Source organism: Fusarium tjaetaba, assembly GCF_013396195.1.
Source record: "Fusarium tjaetaba strain NRRL 66243 chromosome Unknown NRRL66243_c0000226, whole genome shotgun sequence".
Taxonomy (NCBI): Eukaryota; Fungi; Ascomycota; class Sordariomycetes; order Hypocreales; family Nectriaceae; genus Fusarium; species Fusarium tjaetaba.
Genome location: NW_023501422.1, coordinates 43,929 through 65,573, shown reverse-complemented (window position 1 = coordinate 65,573; position 21,645 = coordinate 43,929). Strand labels below are relative to the sequence as shown.

Here is a 21,645-nt window from a genome sequence, read left to right as displayed (position 1 = left end):
AGATATGTGTTTTGCGACAGGTCGATACTGTGCATATAGGTTCGTTTCATGAATGATGCACTGTAGAGCTACCAGGGTCAGTGATTTCCGCTAAGGTTCCAGGGGTGTATCAGCGGGGAAACCATTGAAGTTCAAGATGTCCACGCGGTCAGTAAATGAAATCATGGGCGTCATGATGTAAGGATAATCGCTAAGGAAGAACAGTTCTGTAAATAGTTTAAGGTTATTCTGAGGCGTGAGATAGATTATATTACCCAAAATTTGGTTGAAATTGATATCATGCTAAAAAGTACCTCGAAAGTTGTCCGATTTAGTCGTTGTGCCTGTTGATCGACTGTCATGAAACAGTTGCACATATTTACCTGCAACAGAGAAAGCTCTAATAAAGATATTTGTTATAGATGGTCTATGTAAGATAACTAGTAGTCAAAACTCATCATAAGCCTGCACTCGTGATTGTCAACTGGCCCAAGGAATCAAGTGCCGATCAAGCCTAGAGCTCACATATCATAAGGTTCAGATTCAACTCGCCGCGTGCCATGGATCAAAGCACAAATAGATTGATCCCTGCAAAAGCTTCGCCTGTGACCTTTTTAACGGCAGTTTGTGGTTGCCGCAACACCCCAAGGTGAAACTGTTCTAGCGGCGGGAGATGGCCTAGCATGGCCTCTAGGAGCAAGAAAACACGAGACCTAGCTTTAGGGTGATAAAATAAACTCTACAAAAGGTATCCTAAACTCACCCTAAATTTATACTAAGTTACCTAAGTCTTTTTATTAGTTAGGTTTAAGGTCCCAAGTTTTATTTCCTCCCCTAGCATGGCCAAGTCAAGCACTGAAAGCCATCGGAACTCTTTAACGGTACGTACCCAAATCTGGCCCGGCGCCAATGGGAGCGGCAAGGCCTGGACCTCGAAAGGAACCTCTCGGTTCATCATGTCAGGCCATTCCACTTACACCTTGACAAAACCCTGCCTCTTACAATCTTTCAATCCTGCGTCCCGATTTTCGCTCTCAAAAATTTCACATCAATCTGAACTATCGATTCTCGCCAAAATGAACACTGTAAGTTTACAACGAAACAAATCCGATTATTGCGCCGTTGATACTGACTGCTCTAGGTTAAATCTTTCTGGTTCGTACTTTTGCGCCTCCGGTTTCCGCTCCCCCGATCTTTAGCAATTCGAAACTGACAATGTTAACCATAGGCTGGGCTGGGGCTCTCTTTGCGTCGGTAAATAACCTTACAATTCCTTCTAACCTAGTACATCAATTGACCATATCACAGCTGGTGGCGGTGCCTACTACTTCGCTAAGCAGCAGATCAACGCCGACCGACAGGCCAAGATGGAAGCCCACCGCAAGAAGAGACAGATGATTGAGGATTTGGAAACCACAGAGGGCAACGGAAGTCCTGCCCGCACCGATAGCACCGGTTCCCCAAGCCAAGAAGCAAGCAGTGACCCTGCCCCTACGAGACATGCGCCCGAGACCGAGAGCCAGCGAATTGGAGAGAAGAGCAAATACGAAAGTGCAAATGTATATCGAAGTCCAAAGGGAGATCGGTTCTCTTAAGCCAACAACCCTGAAAAGTGTCTATTGGGGAGAAGGCTCGGTATTGGAGCTTTGTATAACAATTACCTTAACGCATCGTCATTATGAATTACTAGAAAAAGGCAAAGGATTTCAGATTGCTTGGATGTTTGGAATTGAGAGATTATCACTGAATTTATTTTATTTGCAATTGTACACAAATTTGCTCACCAAACGCTGTCATATTCGGTGATAAGCTGGTTGCAACACATCTTTACGGACAAGACCGGTTGGAGTGGAGCCTTGAACATGGTTCCGACCTCGCTTGGAGCTTCTACGGAAAGAATCGCTCTTTTCTGTGTTGCTGCAACGTTAGCACACTCTCACTGAATCAGTATTACGAGAAACTGAATTGGGTATTTTCCTGAGATGGTCCGAGTAAAGTGACGTTATTCGCGGCTCGTCATGAGCGTCATGCTCGAATTACCGCTTGTGCAGCCAAGCCACGTGCTGAGAGACCCGGCAATTAGCCGCATTCAGTGAAGGAGGCTCTAACTTAGCCTCAGCTCCACCATAGCTTCAATAATCAACTTCGTCCATTCAACATTTTATTGTCTTCGTATTAGAGTCTCTAGTGATCACTCAGAACAATGGCTACGCCAGAGCTGGCCATCGCAAAGGCTACCCTCTCTGCCACTCTCTTTCGCGCCGATCCATCATCTCTTAGCCGTCCAGAAGTCGATGCCTTCTTCCCAATCCTTACAGACGCCCTCGCCAAGTGCTCGCGCCCCAACGTCCAGGTCTGCTCCATCGCTTGAAAAGCTCTTCCCTCTGTACCCAAGCAGAAGTCACTAAATTTTGCGTGCTTTTTTTGGTTAAACAGAAATGCAAGGTTTGGATCATCGATAAAATTGCGCCCTCTGCCGCGCGCACGACTGCCCTGGCAAAATACTTCAACGCCCTATCCAAGAGTCTACAGGACGAAGGCTCACGGCCGAGCCTTAAGCGACGGAGACTGCATCTTTTGTATGTTTTAAATGACGTGCTGTATCACGCCGTCACGAGAAACGATGACTTCAAGTTTGCGACAGCTTGGGAACCCGTTTTGCCTGGGATGATCGCAAGCGCCGCCGCGTTCGACAATTGCCCGAAACATAAGCAAAAGATCGCGGATCTTATTCGCCTGTGGGAGGACCAGCAGTACGTCAATTCTAGTTTCGCCAAAAAGCTCGAAGATGCCCTCGCTAGTGGTGTCGCTCCTCAAACGGCCCAAGAAGCGCAAGCATCCAATGTTACTCTTAAACTTGCCAAGGACGCGCCCTATACGCTTCCTTCTTTCCATGGAGATAGCACGGTACCCTGGTACGATCTACCCGCAGCAACATGGCTACCTCACCTTACCCCAAACTCGACGAAACCAATGTTTCCCGACCAGATTCGACCTATTCAACTCGCAGCTGGCCCTGCAGACAAGGTGCTTGTCAACGCTGTACAAGACCTCCTAGGAGAGGTTGAGCGCATGTTCTCGAAGGAGCAGAAGTGGAATGACGAACCCGGTAACGATCTAAATGAGTTGGGAGAACGAGTCGTTCTGGATGAAATAACGGGTGAGGTTATTGGAGGAGACACATACTACGGCTGGTCCCGTCAGTTTTGCGAGAAAATGAAAGAGAGAAAGAAGAAGGACAGGAAGGGATCAGACATGGGGCGTTCGCGCTCCAGATCTCGCAGCTATTCTCGCAGTCGATCCCGAAGTTCTTCACGGCCCGCCAGGGGTCGAAATCTTTCCCGCAGCCGAAGCCGATCATATAGTCCTGATAACGATCGCGGCGCAAAACGACCACGTAGTCCCAGCTACAGCCGGAGCCGAAGTCGGAGTCGAAGCCGTAAAGCACGATTTGAGCGCCCAGGGTACAGCAGATCACCATCGCGTTCACCTCCACGCTTTCAGGACAAGGGACTCCAAGACCGTCCACATCGTCCGCCCCCTTTCCCTCAACAGACGCCTCCAGCACCTTTCCCTCCTATCCCACCACCAGGAGACTTCCCTGCTCCTCCGCCTCCCCCAACTGGCTACCAAGGTCCTTGGCCACCGCCGCCGCCTCCTCCTCATATGGCTCAAGGCTGGTTCCCCCCTAACCCAGCCATGATGGGCCAGATGGGCCAGATGATGGGTGGCTGGAATGTTCCGCCCCCTCCACCTCCGCCGCACAACGGATATCAAGGAAGGGCCCGAGGAAACGGGTATCGTGGGAGAGGGAGGGGTGGATATGATCGAGGTCGAGGGTGGTAAGATATCCGACGAGACATTTGTAACAAGATACACTGATATACAACTACATGTTAATAATAGATCTGTGAATTTGATTCACATCTTGCACACAATGGGATCCATGATTTAGCAATGCCGTAATAGTAATGACTTTTATTTTAGTCTTGCTCATTCATCGTCTACGTAAAACCAAGCAGACCCTCATTCCCTCTTCCCTCTTTACACACAGCAAAAGCACAAAAAGCACAACTCAAACCCGGGACCAGCGAAGAACCTACAGCTCCTCCATGCGCCCGGTTCCATGTCGCGTGAAGGGTGAAAAAGTGAGACAGCCAAAAGAAGAAGAAAAACACGAAGAAGAAACAGAACAAAGTTAAGTATTCGCCCCAAAGAGTTACACGAGAAGCATAGACATCCATGTTTTTTTAATGCTCGGTTCCCATCATGCCACGACAGGCAATATAGTATGAAAGCACGCGTTCTTTACTTGTCATCTTGAGAGCCAGAGCGGGAACTCAGTAGCATTGTAGCATATGCACGCTTTTGTCCTCCCCAGAACAATCTCCCCTGATTGTGGTCTAGCTGAGGAGCAAACCAAGAAAGAAGGTTAAAGGGTCAAAAGGCGAAATATAGCGATGGTTCTCACACTGGCCAGTCCCAATCACAGTAAAAGCGACTGTATGTCGAGTACGCGTGTTCTTCAGTCCATTATTGAACCGCGAAAAACTAATCCCTTCTCATAATCATAATACCACCGCCAAACACGACTATGCAGCAATGATCGTTATCCGAATCCACCAGTGTCCCTCTGTATTCGACGTTGGAAAGGGGACTCGTCCCTTTCTTATCCAAGTTCGATGCTTTGACGATTGTTGGATAGCTGCTAACTTGGATTACCGGCTTCGAGTAGATCCTACAGATTCCTGTCGCTCGTGAAGATTGGGTCGGCCGTCTTGCAACTTAAGCGAATCGAGGCGCTTCGAATTATCCTCGGTTTGTGGGTCGACTTCGTCTACGCGAGGCATGGGGTTGACATGGTTTTGTGCTGGGGCATCAGCGGTTCCATTGCCGTTACTTTCCCTCTGTTGGTTGGCCTTTTCGCTCAGAGCAGCCCATTTACGCTCTCGAAGAGCTTCACGTGCTGCTGCGCCGTTCTGCTGTTCTGTGTAGTCGTGCGAGCAGTCATCAAATAGCTGTGGGTTAATCTCCATAAACAGCTTCATAGCATTGTAAACCATACCGTGGATCGTTCTGTAACAGTTAGGCTTGGTCTTGGCTGAGAGTGTTCAACGTAACATACCTGTTCCAGTGGCCCTTTGAATTCTCGTAGAGAGGAGCAAACATAATGGGTAGAATGATCTCGACGTTGTCGCTGACAAGATTGCAAAAGTACTCGTTGTTCCAGAAGTACAGGGCTCGCTCAGCAACCTGGAAGTGAGGGCTGGCAACAGACTTGGCAAGCTGGTGGAACAGAGGTTCTTGAACCTTTGCAAACTCTGCAGGGTCCATGACCTCAAAGATGTCTTCGACTTCGTTGAGGAACATGACCTCCTTTGTGCTGTTGACCTTCGGCCAGTAACGGAGTAATCCCAGAACCACCTGAGATGATTAGTATGACATCAAGAAACCACAAGTTTAACTTACATCTTCTGTAAGAGAAGCATCCTTCTCCAAGAATTGCACAATACAGTAGGCAAGCTGAGGGTGGTACATGCTCAGACTCTTGGGCTTGTGCAGCGGCAATAGCACTCGGGTCAAGAAGATCTTGTGCTCCTCCTTCAGAGGGAGAGCAAATCCGTTGATAATAGAGCCAAGAATCTCGAGCAACTCGGCAATGCCGTTGAATCGCTCGGTTTCGTAGGTGAACTGGAAGAAGACGTTGTTGATGGATCGTCGAATAAAGGATCGTAGATTAAGGAATTTTCCGTAAATGCGATGGAGGGTTGTCTTCAAGAAGTCTCGCTCACGGGGGTCCTCTGAATCAAAGAGCTCGAGAAGCTGGAGGACAAAGCTATGGTCAATGTAGGCCTTGGCGATGTTGGTGTTGAAATCCTGACTCTCAATGAAGCGCAGGAAGAACTCATAAACGACCTGGATATGCGGCCAAGCAACCTCGAGAACGGGCTCATCCTCTTCGGGATCGAAAGCCTCGCCTTGAGGGTTCATTGGAGGAGGGATCGGACGGAACAAGTTCTTGGAAAACATGTCAACAACCTTGGGGTACATGGGTTCTGTGATGACTTGTCGGTTGTTGGCGACATAATCCAGTAGCTCGTGCAAAGCTAGCCTCTTGATCTCCTTGGACTTCATGTCACCACTCGCATCGTTAAAGTCGAAAATGACGTTGCACTGATCAATTTTTTGCATGAAGAGTTCTTGTCGTCGGTTAGGGGGGACCTCGTGGAATCCAGGCAACTTCTCTAGCTCGCGGTGAGCGGAGATATCGAATCGTGAGGAATGCTGTCTCTTTGGGGTTCTGAGTCCCTCGGGAATCGCATCGCGGTTATCTATTCCCCGATGGATCAAGAGCGACTTTTGTCCTGCCTTAGGAGGGGCCAAATCGTGTGGCATCGTCTCGGCGGCTCCCGGGGGAGGGACATGCTGTGGTAGCAGTGATTAGTCGAAACTTTGAGATTGAATGATAGATAGTAAGAAGTATAACTTACACCTGGTGTTGGGCTGATGACAACAGTTGGCGGAAGTCTCGAGTTGGCACTTCCGCCGTTGGGGCTCGAAGCACCTCCAGTTGCAAAGCGATCAGGGGTGCTACCGGCCTGAGTTACATTGGACAGATTGGAGGGCTGTGAGCCACTACCGTGTTCGCCTCCGTGTCCAGCATTGTTCTGTGGCAGTGGTTTGTTTCTAGGATCATTCAAAGTCGACGTGGAGGATGACGGCGTAAGTACGGGTGACTGATTGGAGTCCCGTGATGAGGGAGACGCGGTACCATCCTTGGAATCCTTGTTCTTCTTAGAAGACTTATTTGGATCTTTCCCACGCGAAAGCTGGATGACATTAGCACGAGCAGAACTGGTAGATAACAAAGTAACAGCGACATACAACTCTCTGACTGAAGCGCTTCATCTTGTCGGACAACAGCGTGTCGTGTGGAGGGGCGGTTTAAGACGCCCGCTGCTCAACTGTATGAGGCAGTGGGGCACCGGGGCAACGACGTCAGGGGCAAAGGGACGTCGAGGGTGTGATAACAGCTGCGCAAGCAACAATATCGATGATTCGAGGCGTCGTAGCGATGAGCGATGAGCGATGTCGATAATCGTTGTTAGGGGTCGATTTCAAGGCAAGAGGAGAGGGGCCAGCCTGGCGAGAGCGTTGAGGTCCTGTCGAGAGCCGGACGAAAGACCGCGAGAGCGAGAGCTTCTAAGCTGATGAGGCTGGGACAGCTGGTGTAAAAAGACTACTCGGGAAGCGAAAAGCGACGATTGATCCCATGCAGGAGAAGAACGATGAAGCACTGAACCAGCCAGAGCTGAAGATCTTTGGTAGGTAGGTGTTGGGCGACAGTGCGTCGAGATGAGGTGCAATCAAGTGCGGTGCTGTGCAGTGCGTGTGCTGGGCGCTGGTACTGACTGAGGCGCTGGCTGGTACTTGCACAGGAGGGTGGGAAACTGTAACGGGGCTCGGCCGGGATGGACTCTGCTGATGCTTCCTGGTGCTGCTCCTGTCTTGTCTTAGGGAGGAGAAAACGTAAGAAGATCAAAGGTCGAGAGGAGCAATGTAGAACTGGAAGTGGAACGAAGAAGAAGAAATGTCAAGGACGCGGCGTGGTCGAGATGCTCACGGCGGCTTCAGACTCGAGCCTCGTTGTCGTCGATGAGGAAATCGGAAACTTGTCGTAGGTAGCGGACGGGACGTGATTGTCGTTGGGCGCCGGCGAAGAGTAGGTATTGTGCTTTGCGGGGGGGTGGAAGCTCCAGTTGGAGGGAACGCGCCTTGATTATTGGAGAGGGAGGTCAGGTTCGGGTCATGGTGTTCGAGTAAATCACCAGCTGTTAGTGGTAGTGTGTAGATGCTGTGGTGTCGCTAACAGATCCCCTAGGCATGCACTGGTGAGCTCAATTGGATCGACCCTGGTTGGGATGACTAGGAACGGGCGGTGAAACCACTAGAGGCGCTGCAGAGGCACATTAGGGGGATGTGCCCCTCCTGAATGGACCCCAATGCTTGGTAGGAGCTGGTAATTAGGGAGAGTGTTGGATTAATGCTTGCTATAATTTTAAGTTACATCGACTTTGATGCGCTTGGTGTTGGCCATTTATTAGCCATTATTTGTATCACTTAATGTTGTTTATAGTTATTTCCAAGTTCAACTGAAAGAACATCGAATACCGATCTGCCAAGAAGTGGGCGTCAAGGGAGTCAGTTGGAGTGCCACTAGGTGTGAGTTGAACCAGTCACGCGGCCGAAATTACAGGTAGGCTGTGTAAGAGGCCGGGCATTTAACATGGGAATGTTCAGCCGCAGATAAACAGAATCTCGAAAGTCCGTTCTAGAAGGAAGGATATCAGACGAAGGTTAGCATGTGCTTTGGACTCGAGCATATCAGTGATTGATACTCTATTTCTAGTAATTGACTGATTGTAAGCTTATTTTGTTATGATGTTGGAGGCATGCAAGTGCAAATTCAGGTGAGAGGAAAGGTACAGCTTAGAACATTCCGTAGCTTGGATGGGAATGCCAAAGTGTGGTTTCATGCCATCTCAGCCGTGAGTTAAGCCGATTCTTCGATCTGAGGTCTTCTCTCGTCTCGTTGTTTCTCTTCGTGATACCAATACCCTTTCAAACTCAATATTTCGTAGGAGTCGATAAGCTGGGCCGTAAGCACAGACCAGAAACAGCCACAGAATTTGTTGAAAATCACACTGTCCTGTACAAGTGCTTCCGGGCAAGAGCACAGTGCCTGAAGTCGCATGCCCAGCCACAGCGAAATCAATGTCAAGGGCACCCAGTGAGAATCACGTCAAATCATCATCATCGCGTATCCAATGCAACAGCGGCATCGACTCTTCCCCTCCGTTAATTTGGGCAGCATCAGCACAGAGTTCGACTCATCAGCGAGTTCCAATTGGTCACTATTCTTGGGGCTGTTGTGTCACCATCGTCCTCCCATAAAAGTTAGCTCCGGTGTGAAACTGGAGCTTTTCAGTGTTGTTTTTTCAACCTAGAGTTTACAGGGCGACAACAGAACTTACATGAAGATACAACGATCTTCTTTTTTATCATAAATCGGGCCTTTTCTTTTGATGTTACGACCACAATAACAGTTGCTAAGCAAAGATGGAGATTTCGTCAGATGAAAACGGCTATGAAAGCCTGGATGATACTCAACTAGAGAATTACAATGGTGAAAGAGCCAATGATTCAGTTCATCCAGATTCAGCTCCCAGATATACAGTTCCTTCTCGTGCCATTGGTGCTGTAGAAATACCTGCTGTGGTTGAAAACATCGACCGTACTATCAAGGCGTTCGGTCGAGTACCGAACCTCCAACATGTAAGAACTCAAACAGTTCAGTCTTCTACTTCCACTAAAGGGAATTCAGGTCATTGATGCAGGGAGAAACTCGATTCCTCTCTATTTGACACCAGAGATACCGTTCTGCAAGCCCATCATGTCACATAATGCCCGCAGTCATAATGTCGTGTTGAAGATCACTGTTCCAAAACGAACTGGGCGCAAGCGTAAGCGTGGTACTGATGGACCATGGGAAGGAGATGTTGAAATCAACGACGCTGAGGATCAGCCGCAAGAAAATGACGGAGTCTCGTCTTACGCCAGATTAGATGACCCCAAAGTATTGCGCCGAACAATGGCAGACAATGTCGACAACTATCAGGTCGAAGCAGTTGGTGTTATCCGGAACACACATCGATTTCGTGGACTTGCAGACTTTTACTGGGATATGTCTAAATCGTCATTTGCGCAACAATATGTGGACAAGGTTCTACCTGGAGATGGTATGCTTTTCGATCCAAAATCTGTCCAAGATACTAACAGCTTGCAGTAGAAAAGATAAAAGAGTTCAAGTTCCAGCCCGGAACTGACAAAGGACCAAATGTCGATATTCTACCACCACCCATGTTTACACACATGAGCCTCCCTTTCAACTACCAATACTCACAGAACCCTTACGTTCGTGCCACTGAAGATGGCGGTACAGTCAACACTACAGCCGTGAAGCAAGTCGGTTACTTCATTGGCGCAGAAGACCCTGCACCAGCTGGGCCTCAACTTGAACCCGATATGACCGATCCCAGAATGGTGGAAATTATGGCTGAACTCGAAGCGGCCTTCGACGAGCGGCCAGTGTGGACACGGCGGTCTCTACTCAATCACCTTGGAGGCAAACTCAAGAACTGGAACGAACTCAAAAAGTATCTCAACTACGCAGCTTATCAGTTCAAGGGAGGGCCATGGAGAGATGGTGTGGTTCCTTATGGTGTCGATCCACGAACCGATCCCAAGTATCGAACATATCAAACTCTCATGTTTAAGCTTCCTAAGCAGAAGCGTGCCCAGCGCGGTCAAACGTGGAAATCGCTACGCAAGGTCCAAATGGGCCCATTGAAAGAATTTTTGGAGGAGCTCTCGGAAAGCCACGTTTTTGACGGCGACACCTTTCACACTGACGGTAAAGTGTGGCAAGTATGCGATATTACCGACCCACTACTCAAAGATCTTCTTGAAAATGCTGCTGTCCGTCCCGAATGGGACCCAAGCAGCGGATGGTATCACGGAGGTCTGTGGGCAAAGGTCAAAGCCATCATGAAGACAAAACTTGTTGCCATTCAATTCGATCGACACCTCACGCGAGAAGATTTCGCAATGACGCTACAAGCAGGAGACGAAACTCCCATGCGATCCAATCAAGCAACATTTCATCTCCCTCTGCCTAATCTACGTCTCACAGACGAAGAGCTTACGCAACTTCGCGGGCGGCAACCAACAAAGAAGAACAAGCATAAAGGCTACAGCGTGCGTGTTAGAGATCCCAACGCAGGACCAAAGCGTGCTCCAGCTGAGGAAACCCGTGCGGCTGAGCGGGGAGAAGAAGAGGCTAGGATATTGGAGGAGATGGGATCCGGAAATGATGATTCGGATGATGAGGATTCAGGGGATGACGAAGATGGTGACATGACAGCTGTACGGGACGAGGACATAGACAGAGAGATGATGTATGGATGAGGGGCCAATACGGTAACCAGACATAGGTAGTATCGAGCAAGTAATGTTGCAGTATGCAGTCATCTGTAAAGAAGCAAAGGGGAAACGTACTCATCAAACAATTCCCGGTCACGATTGTGCTTGCATTGGGCATGTTTCCAAACCTTCATTACAGCTTGTTGCTCTTTTGCCCCCATGGTATTCCATTCTATTGTCTTCTCTCCGGCTCCCATGGGCAAATGTTGCCAACAAACTCCCTGTTTGAGCAGTGCTTGGCTTTCAAACTCTTTGTGAGAAACGATATGAAGTCAAAAGTTGCATTAGTAACCATCAGCTACATCATTATACAAGTAAAGTCAGTACCGGAATCATGCTGAAAGTGAAGTGAGTTGCCAATCGGGATACCTACCTACCTAGGTAAAAGAGTCCCTGCCATTTGATTCTGAGGCTATTGCGCCTTCCATCTTTTCGTTGGTTTGATCCATTCTTATTTACCTTCTGTTAATCCCCTGTTGTCCCTCAAACTCATTGTCCCCTCACACGTCTTTGCAAGCACATTAACATCCTTATTCCGCACATTTACAGGGCTTCGCAATGACAGTGAATCACTGCGCTCTTGTTTACCTGTTGCCTTCGTTTTCATCTGCATATAAATTCCCGTTTTCACCCTCCTTCCTGCATCTCTCCGTTTCCACATCTGCATCCATCCGCATTAACGCAGACAAACACCAATCTTTCCGCTTCTCTCTTCACCAAACAGAAGATGGCAGCCGTCAAACACAAGTCCCATGGCGCGTTAGCCATCGAAGTCTCCGAATATAAAACGGGGTCTGGCACCCTCACCTGCAACAGGTTCTGGTGTGAGCCGTGCAAGAAAATCTTCATAACTTGGCGGGAACTCCACGAGCACAAAGAAAAGATGAGCGCCCAAGGCAAGCCTAAGCATATTCACTGCCAGTTCTGCAGTCGTGACTTTCACACCGAAGCCGCCAAAATCACCCACATCCAGCAGGTTGGTTTCGTCTCTTCTTCTCCTGTATTGCCCTGCTAACTCTTCTGCAGGATCACCCCCAGGAACAAAACCTCTATTGTACAGGATGTGGAAAAGGCCCTTTCGTTCGAGTTGGCGGACTCGTATCTCACGTCGAGAAAGAGTGTCAAATGCTCAGTATCAAAACTATTGAGACCATGCGTGAGGAGAAGATGGGATTCTCCAAGGCTCTCACTGCTCTGACCCAAGAGCCTCTCAAGAACAACTACGGACGTTACATGCCCGAGGGTGCGGACAAGGGTCTTCCTGATGCTACCTGGGAGTCAACCGGAAGCATTCCTCCTCCCTTTACTATTGAGCAGAGTCAGTTCCCCAGCCTTGGCGAATCTAGTTCTACCGCACTCCAGCCCGTCAAGGACAAGGATGAAAGCAGCTGGAACAAGGGCAAGAATCTGTTCCCAGATGCTCCTACAGCTCAGCGCCCTACTCAGGAGCAGCTCAAGCAAGTCACTGCCCCCAGCGCAAGAACTGTCTTTGAGCATATGAGCGAGTTCGACCCCAAACATCCCAACTTCAACGTGGGCCGCTTCTACTGCGAGTACACCAAAAAGTTCAACTGTCGCTTAGGGAGATGTGGCAAGGCGTTTAAGACAGCGAATGCGCTCATTGCCCACCTCAACTCTGAGGCTCACTCTACGAGCAAGTACCGCTGCCCCTACTGTCTCGACACGTTTGGGTCTCTTGCTTCGATCACCCAGCATGTCGAGTCCAACAGCAACAAGTGCCAGATCCGAGAGTCGGAGCAGTTCAATGCCTACATGGACCAGCTTCTCGCCAGCATGGTTGATGTCAAGGAGAGACACCCAGATGGCACCGTTCGCTATGAGACGTCAAAGACCTTTGGCAAAGGCCCTAGCCCTGGCTCAGAGCTCGTTCAGCAGAAGGAGAATCCCAAGGTCAACGGAGGAGACCCTTACGCCGGACAGAAGATTCACTGGTAGATTGCGGAGGGACTCATGCGGAGAACGAATTTGAGATTGGCAAGTTTGAGATGTTAGCTTGGGAGACTACTGGGCAATGTACCTGAGCTTAGATAGCTGAACGATTGACGATGCCCACGTACACATTCTTTGCTGTGAAGTCTTGAATACTTCGTCCACTGTGAGATTATGTAGCATTGCATTGATTCAACTTACAGCAGCCGAGTAGCGGATGCACGTTGCGTTTACGCGTTCAAGAGGCGGAGTTGTAAATTTAGAACCGGAGCGGAGCTAAATGTGGAACCCATTGACCCCTGATGACCTAAGCTTCACAATACAATACAGTGAGAGTAGTAGACAACACTCCCGTAATTAATTTCAGGGTATTTCACCTGTTCAACTTTGCTTTCATCATCTAGTTATTTTGTGTATTTTGCGTCAAAAGACACCTGCAATATTGAGCGTTTGCAGTAAAGCCTGCTGCTGTCTTCTCCTCTGACCTTTCCCCGGATTCCGCGATCGAATAACGGCTTCTTCAAGATCGACTAAACGATACCCCTGTGTTCGCTACGCTGGAACAACGCTATGACGAGACGGTTCGAATAGAATCCTGAATATTCATTGTACGAGCGATCTGCGAGATAGTGTTTGGACTGGCTTCAGGTTACAGGGACGAGACATAAGCGGGCGCAATGGCGACAGCTCGGAGATGGGCGCGCAAGGTCGAGCGTTGCTGTTGTACTTTTGCGACATACTTTCCACTGGCTTTCGTGTACGGTCTAACATCATGGGCGGTTTGGGTGGTTGTGTGTATCGGTAATGCCAGCAGGAAGAGCAGTTGGATAGGTAAGTCTGGGCTGCGGTGTTGCTGATGTTTCCATCTAACAACTTTGCAGGCACTGGTTCTTCGATAATAGGCGTTCTACTTTACATCATGCTCAACTGGTGCTACACTACCGCTGTCTTTACACCTCCCGGCTCGACGACGAACGATATGGGTTACGGACTCCTTCCTACACAAAATGCTCCGCAGGGCACCTCCTTTACAGTCAAGAGTAACGGCGAGTTTCGATTCTGCAAGAAGTGTCAGGCTCGCAAGCCTGATCGTGCGCACCACTGCTCGACATGTCGACGATGTGTTCTAAAGATGGATCACCACTGCCCCTGGTTAGCAACGTGTATCGGCCTGCGCAACCACAAGGCATTCCTCCTGTTCCTCATTTATACGACTGTTTTCTGTTTCTGGTCATTCGCGGTCAGTGGATCGTGGGTTTGGTACGAGGCGCTGGATGATCAGGAATACATCGATACTTTCCTGCCCGTCAACTTTATCATGCTGAGTGTCATCAGCGGAATTATTGGTCTCGTTGTGGGTGCTTTTACAGGATGGCATATTCATCTGGCTCGCTGTGGACAGACTACGATTGAGTGTCTCGAAAAGACACGATACCTTTCGCCGTTGCGCAAAACCTATAACTCTGCTCACAACCCCGCCAACAATGTACCCGAAGCTGCCCGCCATTTCGTCGACTTTCACACAAATGCTCTGCCCGGTATCACTCGACCTGAAGAGGGCGAGGAGCGGCGGTCGTATCCCCCTGATGGTTCTCACCCTGTTCAGCTTTCGTACGCTCAGCGAGAACGAGAACAACGACAAAGACGATACGAGGAGTATCTCGACGAACAGGATTCTGAGAAGCTCCCCAATGTCTTCGATCTTGGCTGGAAACGCAACTTGTTACATCTATTTGGACCTACACCTGTGCTTTGGTTCTTCCCCGTGTCCAACACAACAGGAGATGGCTGGACATGGGAAGCTAGCAGCAAATGGCTTGAGGCGCGGGACCGACTTAAAGCTGAGCGAGAACAACAACGAGCTCGCGAGGTTAACGCCGGCTGGGGATCCCCAGATGATATTCCTGATGTTCCCGAACGACCTACAGGTGCAGGACGGCATTTCACTCCAGGGCCAAAGCTCGCAGGACCTAAGACGATGAGTAAGGCTGATCGAGTTCTGGGCCGTGATCCTAACCTTTACGCCGACGCAACACAAAACGTACCCATGAGTCGACTCAGCCCTCGGGGTCGAACAGTAGACGACGAGCTTGCAGACTTGGACAGTGATAACGACGATGGCTTCATCGACACAAATAATCCAGAGCCAGAAAACGGCAAGCTAAGTCCAAGCTTCACATCAGAAGCTCAACGTCGTGACGACGCTGAGGCTCGCGCCCTTGAAGTCATTACTAATGGTAACTGGGGGCGCGGCGGAGCGAGCGGCATGCTTCGAAAGGGAAGCTCACAGAGCAGCCCCCTCAGCAGAACACCGAGCAATATCAGCCGTTCAGGGACACCAAAGTTCCAAGACGAAGGAGTGGATTAGAACATTGGAGGGTTGTGTTTTCGAAAGCGAATGAAATGAATGAGGTTCCTCGACGTTTAACGTTTCTTGTCACGAGATGAGGAGTTTTGTGTTCTATTCTTTTATTTTCATGTTCGATCATCATATTATTATTATCATTCTCGGTACAGATTACTTTTATCCACAACGTTTTTGGCGGAGTTTTAGTCTATGGTGTATGATCTGATATCCAATATTATTTCGACTTCTACAGTACCCTTTCCTACGGATCCACGGGTGTATATCTACTATAGATCTGCTCTTTTGCCAAGCGTGACTCGTGTGATTAGTCTAAAACTGCCGAGTTGAGATCGTCCACGTTTATGAGATCTACAACACCAACACCCCTTGATCATCGCCATGTCACTTTCGAGGGGGAGAAAAGGGTTACACCGCCCAATCTCACTCCCTACGACAATGATATTGCCTGTCAACCGAGAACTTTGGCGTGTTTCAGAACGCTGGATTGACGCCGTCATGCCCTGGGTTCTCGGCATGTGCCCGCAGGAGTATCCCAGGCCAGCTCGCAGCAGGGAACTTGGCGTCATCTGGCCAAGTGAGACTATCCACATGTGGTATCTCCTTCGCTTGGCTGACAACTGCGTCACCAAGGCACTTCTCTGCATCTAATCTCAGCAGAAGCTTTTCGATCTCGGTGTAGTATTCGTCAACGCCTAGACTTGTCCTGTAATCTTTCGATCCAAAGTCAGACAGCACGCCGAGGCGTATGAGACGGGACAAGGGATCTATTCGCTCTGCTATGCCTGGTGACGTATGTACTGCGATGGCAGTCCAGACTTGATGTGACGCAGCCTCAGAATAGCCGCTTTTGACGAGATGGGCCTTTGCGCAGTCGGCAGAGCAGATCTCAAAGCGTTGCTCTCCATTGTAGAGATGGCTTGCTCCAATATCATGATGAATAGCTGCTACGAAGAGAAGTGGAATCTGATCTTCAGAATTGAAGGGAGAGTCTTCTTTCTCGGCAATATACCGAGCTAGAAGATAGACTCGAAGAGAATGATTCAGGATGGGGATAGGCAAAGCATCCCTGGCGAGTTGAAGAGCTGACAGACAAGTATCAGTCTGAGGTATCTTTTCCAGTACAAGGGGGTTTATGCCGCTCATCATGACTCTCAGACGATATTCATAAAGGAACGTTACAAATGCTACGCTTTGAGATGAAGCTAACATCCCAGGTCTCTTCCTGTCCATATCCAAGCGGGGTTGACGTGAACGCTTACAAAGCTTGCAACGTTCGAGCTGAAATGACATCTTCAACTCCACTACCCAACCCCCCTCATCCAGAAACTCAGAATAGCCTCATTCTCATTCCACACGACATGCTCTTCTCAACGGGCGCACACCCCCCAGCGACGATCTTACAAGATCAGCATTGGAGAGGGGGGGACCCTGCGGGGAAGACGAGACGAATATGGAACGAGCGCCTTTTAGTGAGAACCGTAAAATAAGAATGAGGCGGTTTCGTCGCTGGGATTAGGAGGTTGAACTTGTGGAGATTAGTTTATAACTATTCTGTTAAGGAGCAGGGGTAATAATACGAAAATACGAGTCATAGGCTTTATCAGAGATTCATGTGTTTGTAAAATAGTTCATTTCTCATTATTCCCCTCTTCGCCCTTGAGTCAAGGCCAAGAAGAACTCTTCCACTAAAGGGTGAAGGGAACTATGGCCTATCCCCAGATTGAGGGGGTGGCCCAGTAGTTTGTTTGTTTTGTTTGTTGTAGCGTGAGCCACCGGTATGTGTATATCATGATTTCCCTATGTCGATCCATTGTCCCATCTCAGAGGCCTCAAAAAAGTGAGGGATATCTCCGTCTTCTCCACCTGCCATTCCAACCTCCCTTATGCCCGTGCAATAACCTTTCTTCCTATCATCTCGTCTTCCGTGCCAGGTGACATTGATGACATCAGATTGTAGCAGAATCAACAAGAGAGTCAAGAGATGAGAGAGAGATATTGTGGGCCAAGTAAAGTGAGAGTGCTTTCAGCAGAAAAGAGATATTTCCCAAGTGTTTGGCTCCCCTGCCTTGTGCCGATCTATAATACGTGAATTCCGGTATTCCCCTGTGCAATGCAAGTTTCCCTGACGCTCCCAAATCACGGCCAAGCGTGGTGTATGCAGACTCCTTTTCATTCCCGTCCTGTTCCTTTGATCCATCGAGGCAGCTTCAATGCCCCGATAATAAAATAATATAAACATAGAATCCCAATAATGACCAACACCGTCCACGCTAAAGGGGGTATTTGTCCATCTTTAACTGTTTTTTTCATGCGCCGTATTTTTAAGGAAATCGTCGTGTACCAGAGGGTACTGTTAAAAAGGGTTATTCAAACGCTTCAACCCTGCCTTGAATAAATGAAAAGAAGAAAATGGAAAAGAAACAAAGTAAACAGTAATGGCGCAGGCTCCATCCATCAAGTCACAGATCCCTTCAGTCCCATCGCGTGTCGCGCCAGGATCCTCCTGGGATCATGGAAGAAAGATGTTTGTGACTAACATCATAGGATGGCTTCGGATACCCTTTGCCCAAGATCCTTGTCGATATCAGACTTAAGCAGCGTCCAGATCCAGCTTCGTCAGGCTCAGTATCGATCGATCGAGAAGTGAATGGTAAAAAAGAATTATATCCAAGAAGGTTGAAAATAGTGTTCGTACAGATGAGATAGATGTGACTCAGTTGGTAATCAATAGCTGTCAAAGCTCGTCTTCTCGGAGCTAGACTTTTCAATGGTACTTTTAGGGCTGGTGTTGATTCGGCTGAAGACCTTGCCACCAAGACGGTTGAGCTTGTTTCCGTCTTGGGTGCGGCGAGGAGCATCGATCAACATCTTCTGGACCGAGTCGACCTTAATCTTGCAGAAGAGCTTAGAGAAAAGGTACTGGTCCCCAGCATGGTTGAGGAGAGGCAGGGTGCGGTAGCCCTGCTTGAGGTTTGTGAGTTTGGCGGTGTATGTAGCGACGGCAGGGCGCTCATTGTAGCTCTCGCCATCGTTGGAGAGCTTGACCGACCAGCGAACGAAGATCAGGTCAGGGTGCTTGGTGGTAACTTTGAACTTGAACTGCTTGTCGAACATGGGGTTGAAGCCGTTCTCGCGGATCACCTCAGTCTGGACTTTGAGGGGCGAGTCGTGCTCCATGACCAAGTTAGAATCAGCCTCCTTCTTATCGCGCTTGTCGTTGGCGTGGAAGATCTCGATCTCCACGTAGGGGTCCATGGACTTGTTGGCGGGAAGGTTGGCAGGTCGCATAAGCTGTTGGGCAGAGATGACATCAATGCTGAACGAGACAACGCTGCGCTCCTTCTTGCCCTCGGCAATGTCGGAGTTGTAGGGGAGAACTTGAATGTCTCGGAGCTCAGCGGGCTTCAAGACGTAGCCAGAAGCATCCTTGCCATCGAACATGGCACGGTTGAGCTGCATTCCGAGGTCGAATGTCTGCCAGTTGAGAGCGGCCATCTGGACACCGCGTCGCCAGTAGATAAGGGGGTCGAAGTTGTTGGAGGTGATGCGGGTTCGGTCGGGGTAGACGCGCATCATGTAACGCATGTTGTGGATATCAAGTGCCATCTTTTGGTCCTTAGCACGGGAGTGCTTGGCAAAGCTAGACTCCATGAAGGAGAAGATGTGGTTGTACTGCTTCGCGTCCACTGTGTCAAAGCCAGAGAACTTGACACCAGCGCAGTAGACACCCAGTTCACCAAGGACCTTGACAGTCTTGTTGGGGGCCTTCTTGGCTGGCTGTTCACCTGCGCTCTCGTTGTCGCTAGTGCTGCTGCTCATCATATCCTGAACACGGCCCTCGGTGATAGTGTTGACACGGGTCTTGCTGACCAATCTTCGCGAGGAGTGGCTGGGTGTCAACATAGGGCTCTGGGGAAGGGACTGAGAGGGCATCAAAGGAGTGCCATCGGGAGCCGAGGGTCGCATCATAGGTGAGTTGAGGCTGTTACCCCTTCGTCGACCACGGAAGTCATTGCCGACGGAAACAGGCTCTTCCTTAATCTGAGGCTTCTTGACCTTGATGAGGACACGTTCCATCAGCTCGGAAGGGGTAGGGAGCTTATCGGGGAACGCCTCCAAAGTCTCCGTGACCAATCGTGCACCGAAGCATTCCTTGATGATCTCCGTCATTGTCGCCTGTTGGGCCGGACTGCAATGGACCTCGAGTGAAATCCAAAGGGGGTACTTGGACTTGACGAAAGCGTACTTGTTGATGGTGGTCATAACCTCCTTGAAGCTGATTGAAGTCGTCATGGTGCGGCCATGATTAACTTCGGGCTGGCCGTTGTAGCCGTCCCAGCAGTCGACCTCAACACATCGGCATCCCCGGACAAGAGCTGAGATGTAGCCCTCAACGCTAGACTGACCAGCAACTTGGCGACCGAGGAGGTAGGTGTTGTGGGAGCTTGAAATGAAATACTCGTTCATCGGGCGGTCCAGGACAATGTTTTGAGGCTCGGGTTGGATCACATCGTTATGCTCTGACGTCAAGAAACCAACAAAGGCGGCTTCGGACATAATCTCGGCGTTTTCTTGAAGGTCGACCTCATCATTGCGGTACTTACGGCAGAACCGAGAGAACAGCTTCTCCCAGGCAACGCGATTGGAATCAACATCCTCGCCTTGGATGTCACGGAGAAAGGTGAGGAACTCTGTCGAGGTAAGACCGAACTCGGGGTTGGCGGCAAAGCCACGGATAATTCGTTGAACATCGGTCCTTTGCTTCATGCGCCGAACAAAGTCCTTGAACTCCCTAAAGTTTAGTTTTTGTCGTCGTCGCGAATCAGACAAGTGGAAGTTGACTTCCAGGGTCGCTTGTGAACTGTAAATGTGAAGGTTTTGGCACACACGCTTCACTCCGGCAATGTTCATCTCCTCTTGCTCGGGGCTGCGAACCTGGTCACCAAACTCCTTGGCCATCTCTGTTTGCCAGTACTGGGCAACAGCACGGTCGTTGAATGCCATCAACGATGTCATGAGTTCTTGACGGTATCTCAACATGGCGTCCAAGAATTCTGTCCAAAGTGACAAGCTCTTAGTGTTGTCTGTGACAATGTGCAGAAATCTTGTTTTCGAGTTCTCGGGAACTGTGTAAATGATAGTAAACCACTTGTCGCTGTACTTGGCTGCCTCCTCGCCCAGGCCGTAGTCGATGATGTACTGTTGGATATCTGAACCTGTTCGGATTTCTCTAATCTCATCGACATGGAGAGACTTTTGAGGTCGAGTGGCATCCCAGGAAAGCTTGTTGGATTCGGTCTCGTATACAAGGTTGATTCTCTTGGGTCGACTCTTCTTCGAAACCTTTCTCACTGGGCATCCATTGCGAAGCTCGGCCGGAAGCACTGGGCCAGCCATAGCACCAGCGCTTGCGCTGATGGATCCATGAGTGCTGTTGGCGGATGAGGTGTTGGTAGCACCATCGAGTCCAACCATAGAGATGCAATCGTCGGGGATGACCTCAGGCTCCTCATCAGTATCCGTCAGGGCGCTGTTCTCCTGGGGGGCTGTGGCGTTGCTGTCACTACGGCGTCTGAGAATGCTGGGGCCAACACTTCCGTCACGGCTGGTAGGGGCACCAGAGGACGGTCGTCTTCTACCAGTAAATCGGTGGGCTCGGTTTGAGAATCGGCGAATGAGACCTCCTTTGCTGTTGTTGGCGACTTCAGACATGGCATTGTATCCAAGAGAGTTTGTACTCGTCTTCCGGGAGAGCACGGATTCGGGCAACTGAAAGCTTGAAGGGAATGCCTCCTCCTCCCTACCTCGCATGGGCTCAGGCGAGGGCTGGACGGAGGAGTATGTAGTTAGAACAGCAGCGTCGGGAGACATGAGTGGTGAGCCCTCTTGTGAGTTTGAAGCTCCTGATGAAGCACTGATAGCTGACATGGGAATGGGGACTGGTTGTGTTTGTGAAGGAAAGGCTGTCTGGACCTGACCTAGTTGAGTGCGTGTTAATGAGGACATTTCGGATAGGTTGTGAGCTGTTAATGTGGAGTTTGAGTCTGAATCAAAGCTGAAAGACATGGTCGTGCTGAGAGTTGCGATTACACTATAAGGGCGAGAAAGGTCGCATTCGAAGGTTGCTTCGACGTATATAAAAGCTCAGTCAGAATGGGGAGCCATGGTGGGACGTCTGGCCTGGGGGTAACGATAAGAGACGCGAATTGCGGGGAAGAGGCTGCGGAAGCCGATCCCTCGTGGAGCAGCTGTCACTCTGGGGTGCAGCCAGTGTCAGGTAGGATGCCAGAAGAGCCAGGGCAGTG

General features: G+C 49.6%; 8 protein-coding genes across 8 annotated transcripts; 5 read left to right on the top strand and 3 right to left on the bottom strand.

The window, feature by feature from the left end:
• Positions 1 to 1,055: 1,055 nt before the first annotated feature.
• Positions 1,056 to 1,574, top strand: FTJAE_9807 (uncharacterized protein; the record flags this gene model as incomplete). Its single annotated transcript, XM_037356765.1, has 4 exons — positions 1,056 to 1,064; positions 1,121 to 1,134; positions 1,208 to 1,233; positions 1,288 to 1,574. 4 exons carry the CDS (start codon positions 1,056 to 1,058, stop codon positions 1,572 to 1,574), a joined length of 336 nt encoding a protein of 111 aa, XP_037203051.1.
• A 608-nt stretch (positions 1,575 to 2,182) lies between these two features.
• Positions 2,183 to 3,825, top strand: FTJAE_9806 (uncharacterized protein; the record flags this gene model as incomplete). Its single annotated transcript, XM_037356764.1, has 2 exons — positions 2,183 to 2,332; positions 2,416 to 3,825. The coding sequence occupies 2 exons, from the start codon at positions 2,183 to 2,185 to the stop codon at positions 3,823 to 3,825; spliced, it is 1,560 nt and encodes a 519-aa protein (XP_037203050.1).
• Positions 3,826 to 4,697: 872 nt separating this feature from the next.
• FTJAE_9805 (B56-delta regulatory subunit of phosphatase 2A) lies at positions 4,698 to 6,888 on the bottom strand (the record flags this gene model as incomplete). The annotated part of the gene is made up of 5 exons (XM_037356763.1): positions 4,698 to 5,055; positions 5,105 to 5,403; positions 5,449 to 6,405; positions 6,471 to 6,809; positions 6,865 to 6,888. 5 exons carry the CDS (start codon positions 6,886 to 6,888, stop codon positions 4,698 to 4,700), a joined length of 1,977 nt encoding a protein of 658 aa, XP_037203049.1.
• A 2,211-nt stretch (positions 6,889 to 9,099) lies between these two features.
• Positions 9,100 to 11,007, top strand: FTJAE_9804 (transcription factor tau subunit sfc1; the record flags this gene model as incomplete). Its single annotated transcript, XM_037356762.1, has 3 exons — positions 9,100 to 9,315; positions 9,365 to 9,779; positions 9,827 to 11,007. 3 exons carry the CDS (start codon positions 9,100 to 9,102, stop codon positions 11,005 to 11,007), a joined length of 1,812 nt encoding a protein of 603 aa, XP_037203048.1.
• An 898-nt stretch (positions 11,008 to 11,905) lies between these two features.
• Positions 11,906 to 12,978, top strand: FTJAE_9803 (Palmitoyltransferase PFA3; the record flags this gene model as incomplete). Its single annotated transcript, XM_037356761.1, has 2 exons — positions 11,906 to 11,998; positions 12,049 to 12,978. 2 exons carry the CDS (start codon positions 11,906 to 11,908, stop codon positions 12,976 to 12,978), a joined length of 1,023 nt encoding a protein of 340 aa, XP_037203047.1.
• Positions 12,979 to 13,891: 913 nt separating this feature from the next.
• Positions 13,892 to 15,340, top strand: FTJAE_9802 (Palmitoyltransferase PFA3; the record flags this gene model as incomplete). The annotated part of the gene is made up of 1 exon (XM_037356760.1): positions 13,892 to 15,340. One exon carries the CDS (start codon positions 13,892 to 13,894, stop codon positions 15,338 to 15,340), a length of 1,449 nt encoding a protein of 482 aa, XP_037203046.1.
• Positions 15,341 to 15,811: 471 nt separating this feature from the next.
• On the bottom strand, positions 15,812 to 16,483 carry FTJAE_9801 (metal dependent phosphohydrolase; the record flags this gene model as incomplete). Its single annotated transcript, XM_037356759.1, has 1 exon — positions 15,812 to 16,483. One exon carries the CDS (start codon positions 16,481 to 16,483, stop codon positions 15,812 to 15,814), a length of 672 nt encoding a protein of 223 aa, XP_037203045.1.
• A 1,581-nt stretch (positions 16,484 to 18,064) lies between these two features.
• Positions 18,065 to 21,346, bottom strand: FTJAE_9800 (phosphatidylinositol phospholipase C gamma-1; the record flags this gene model as incomplete). The annotated part of the gene is made up of 1 exon (XM_037356758.1): positions 18,065 to 21,346. The coding sequence occupies one exon, from the start codon at positions 21,344 to 21,346 to the stop codon at positions 18,065 to 18,067; it is 3,282 nt and encodes a 1,093-aa protein (XP_037203044.1).
• Positions 21,347 to 21,645: the final 299 nt, after the last annotated feature.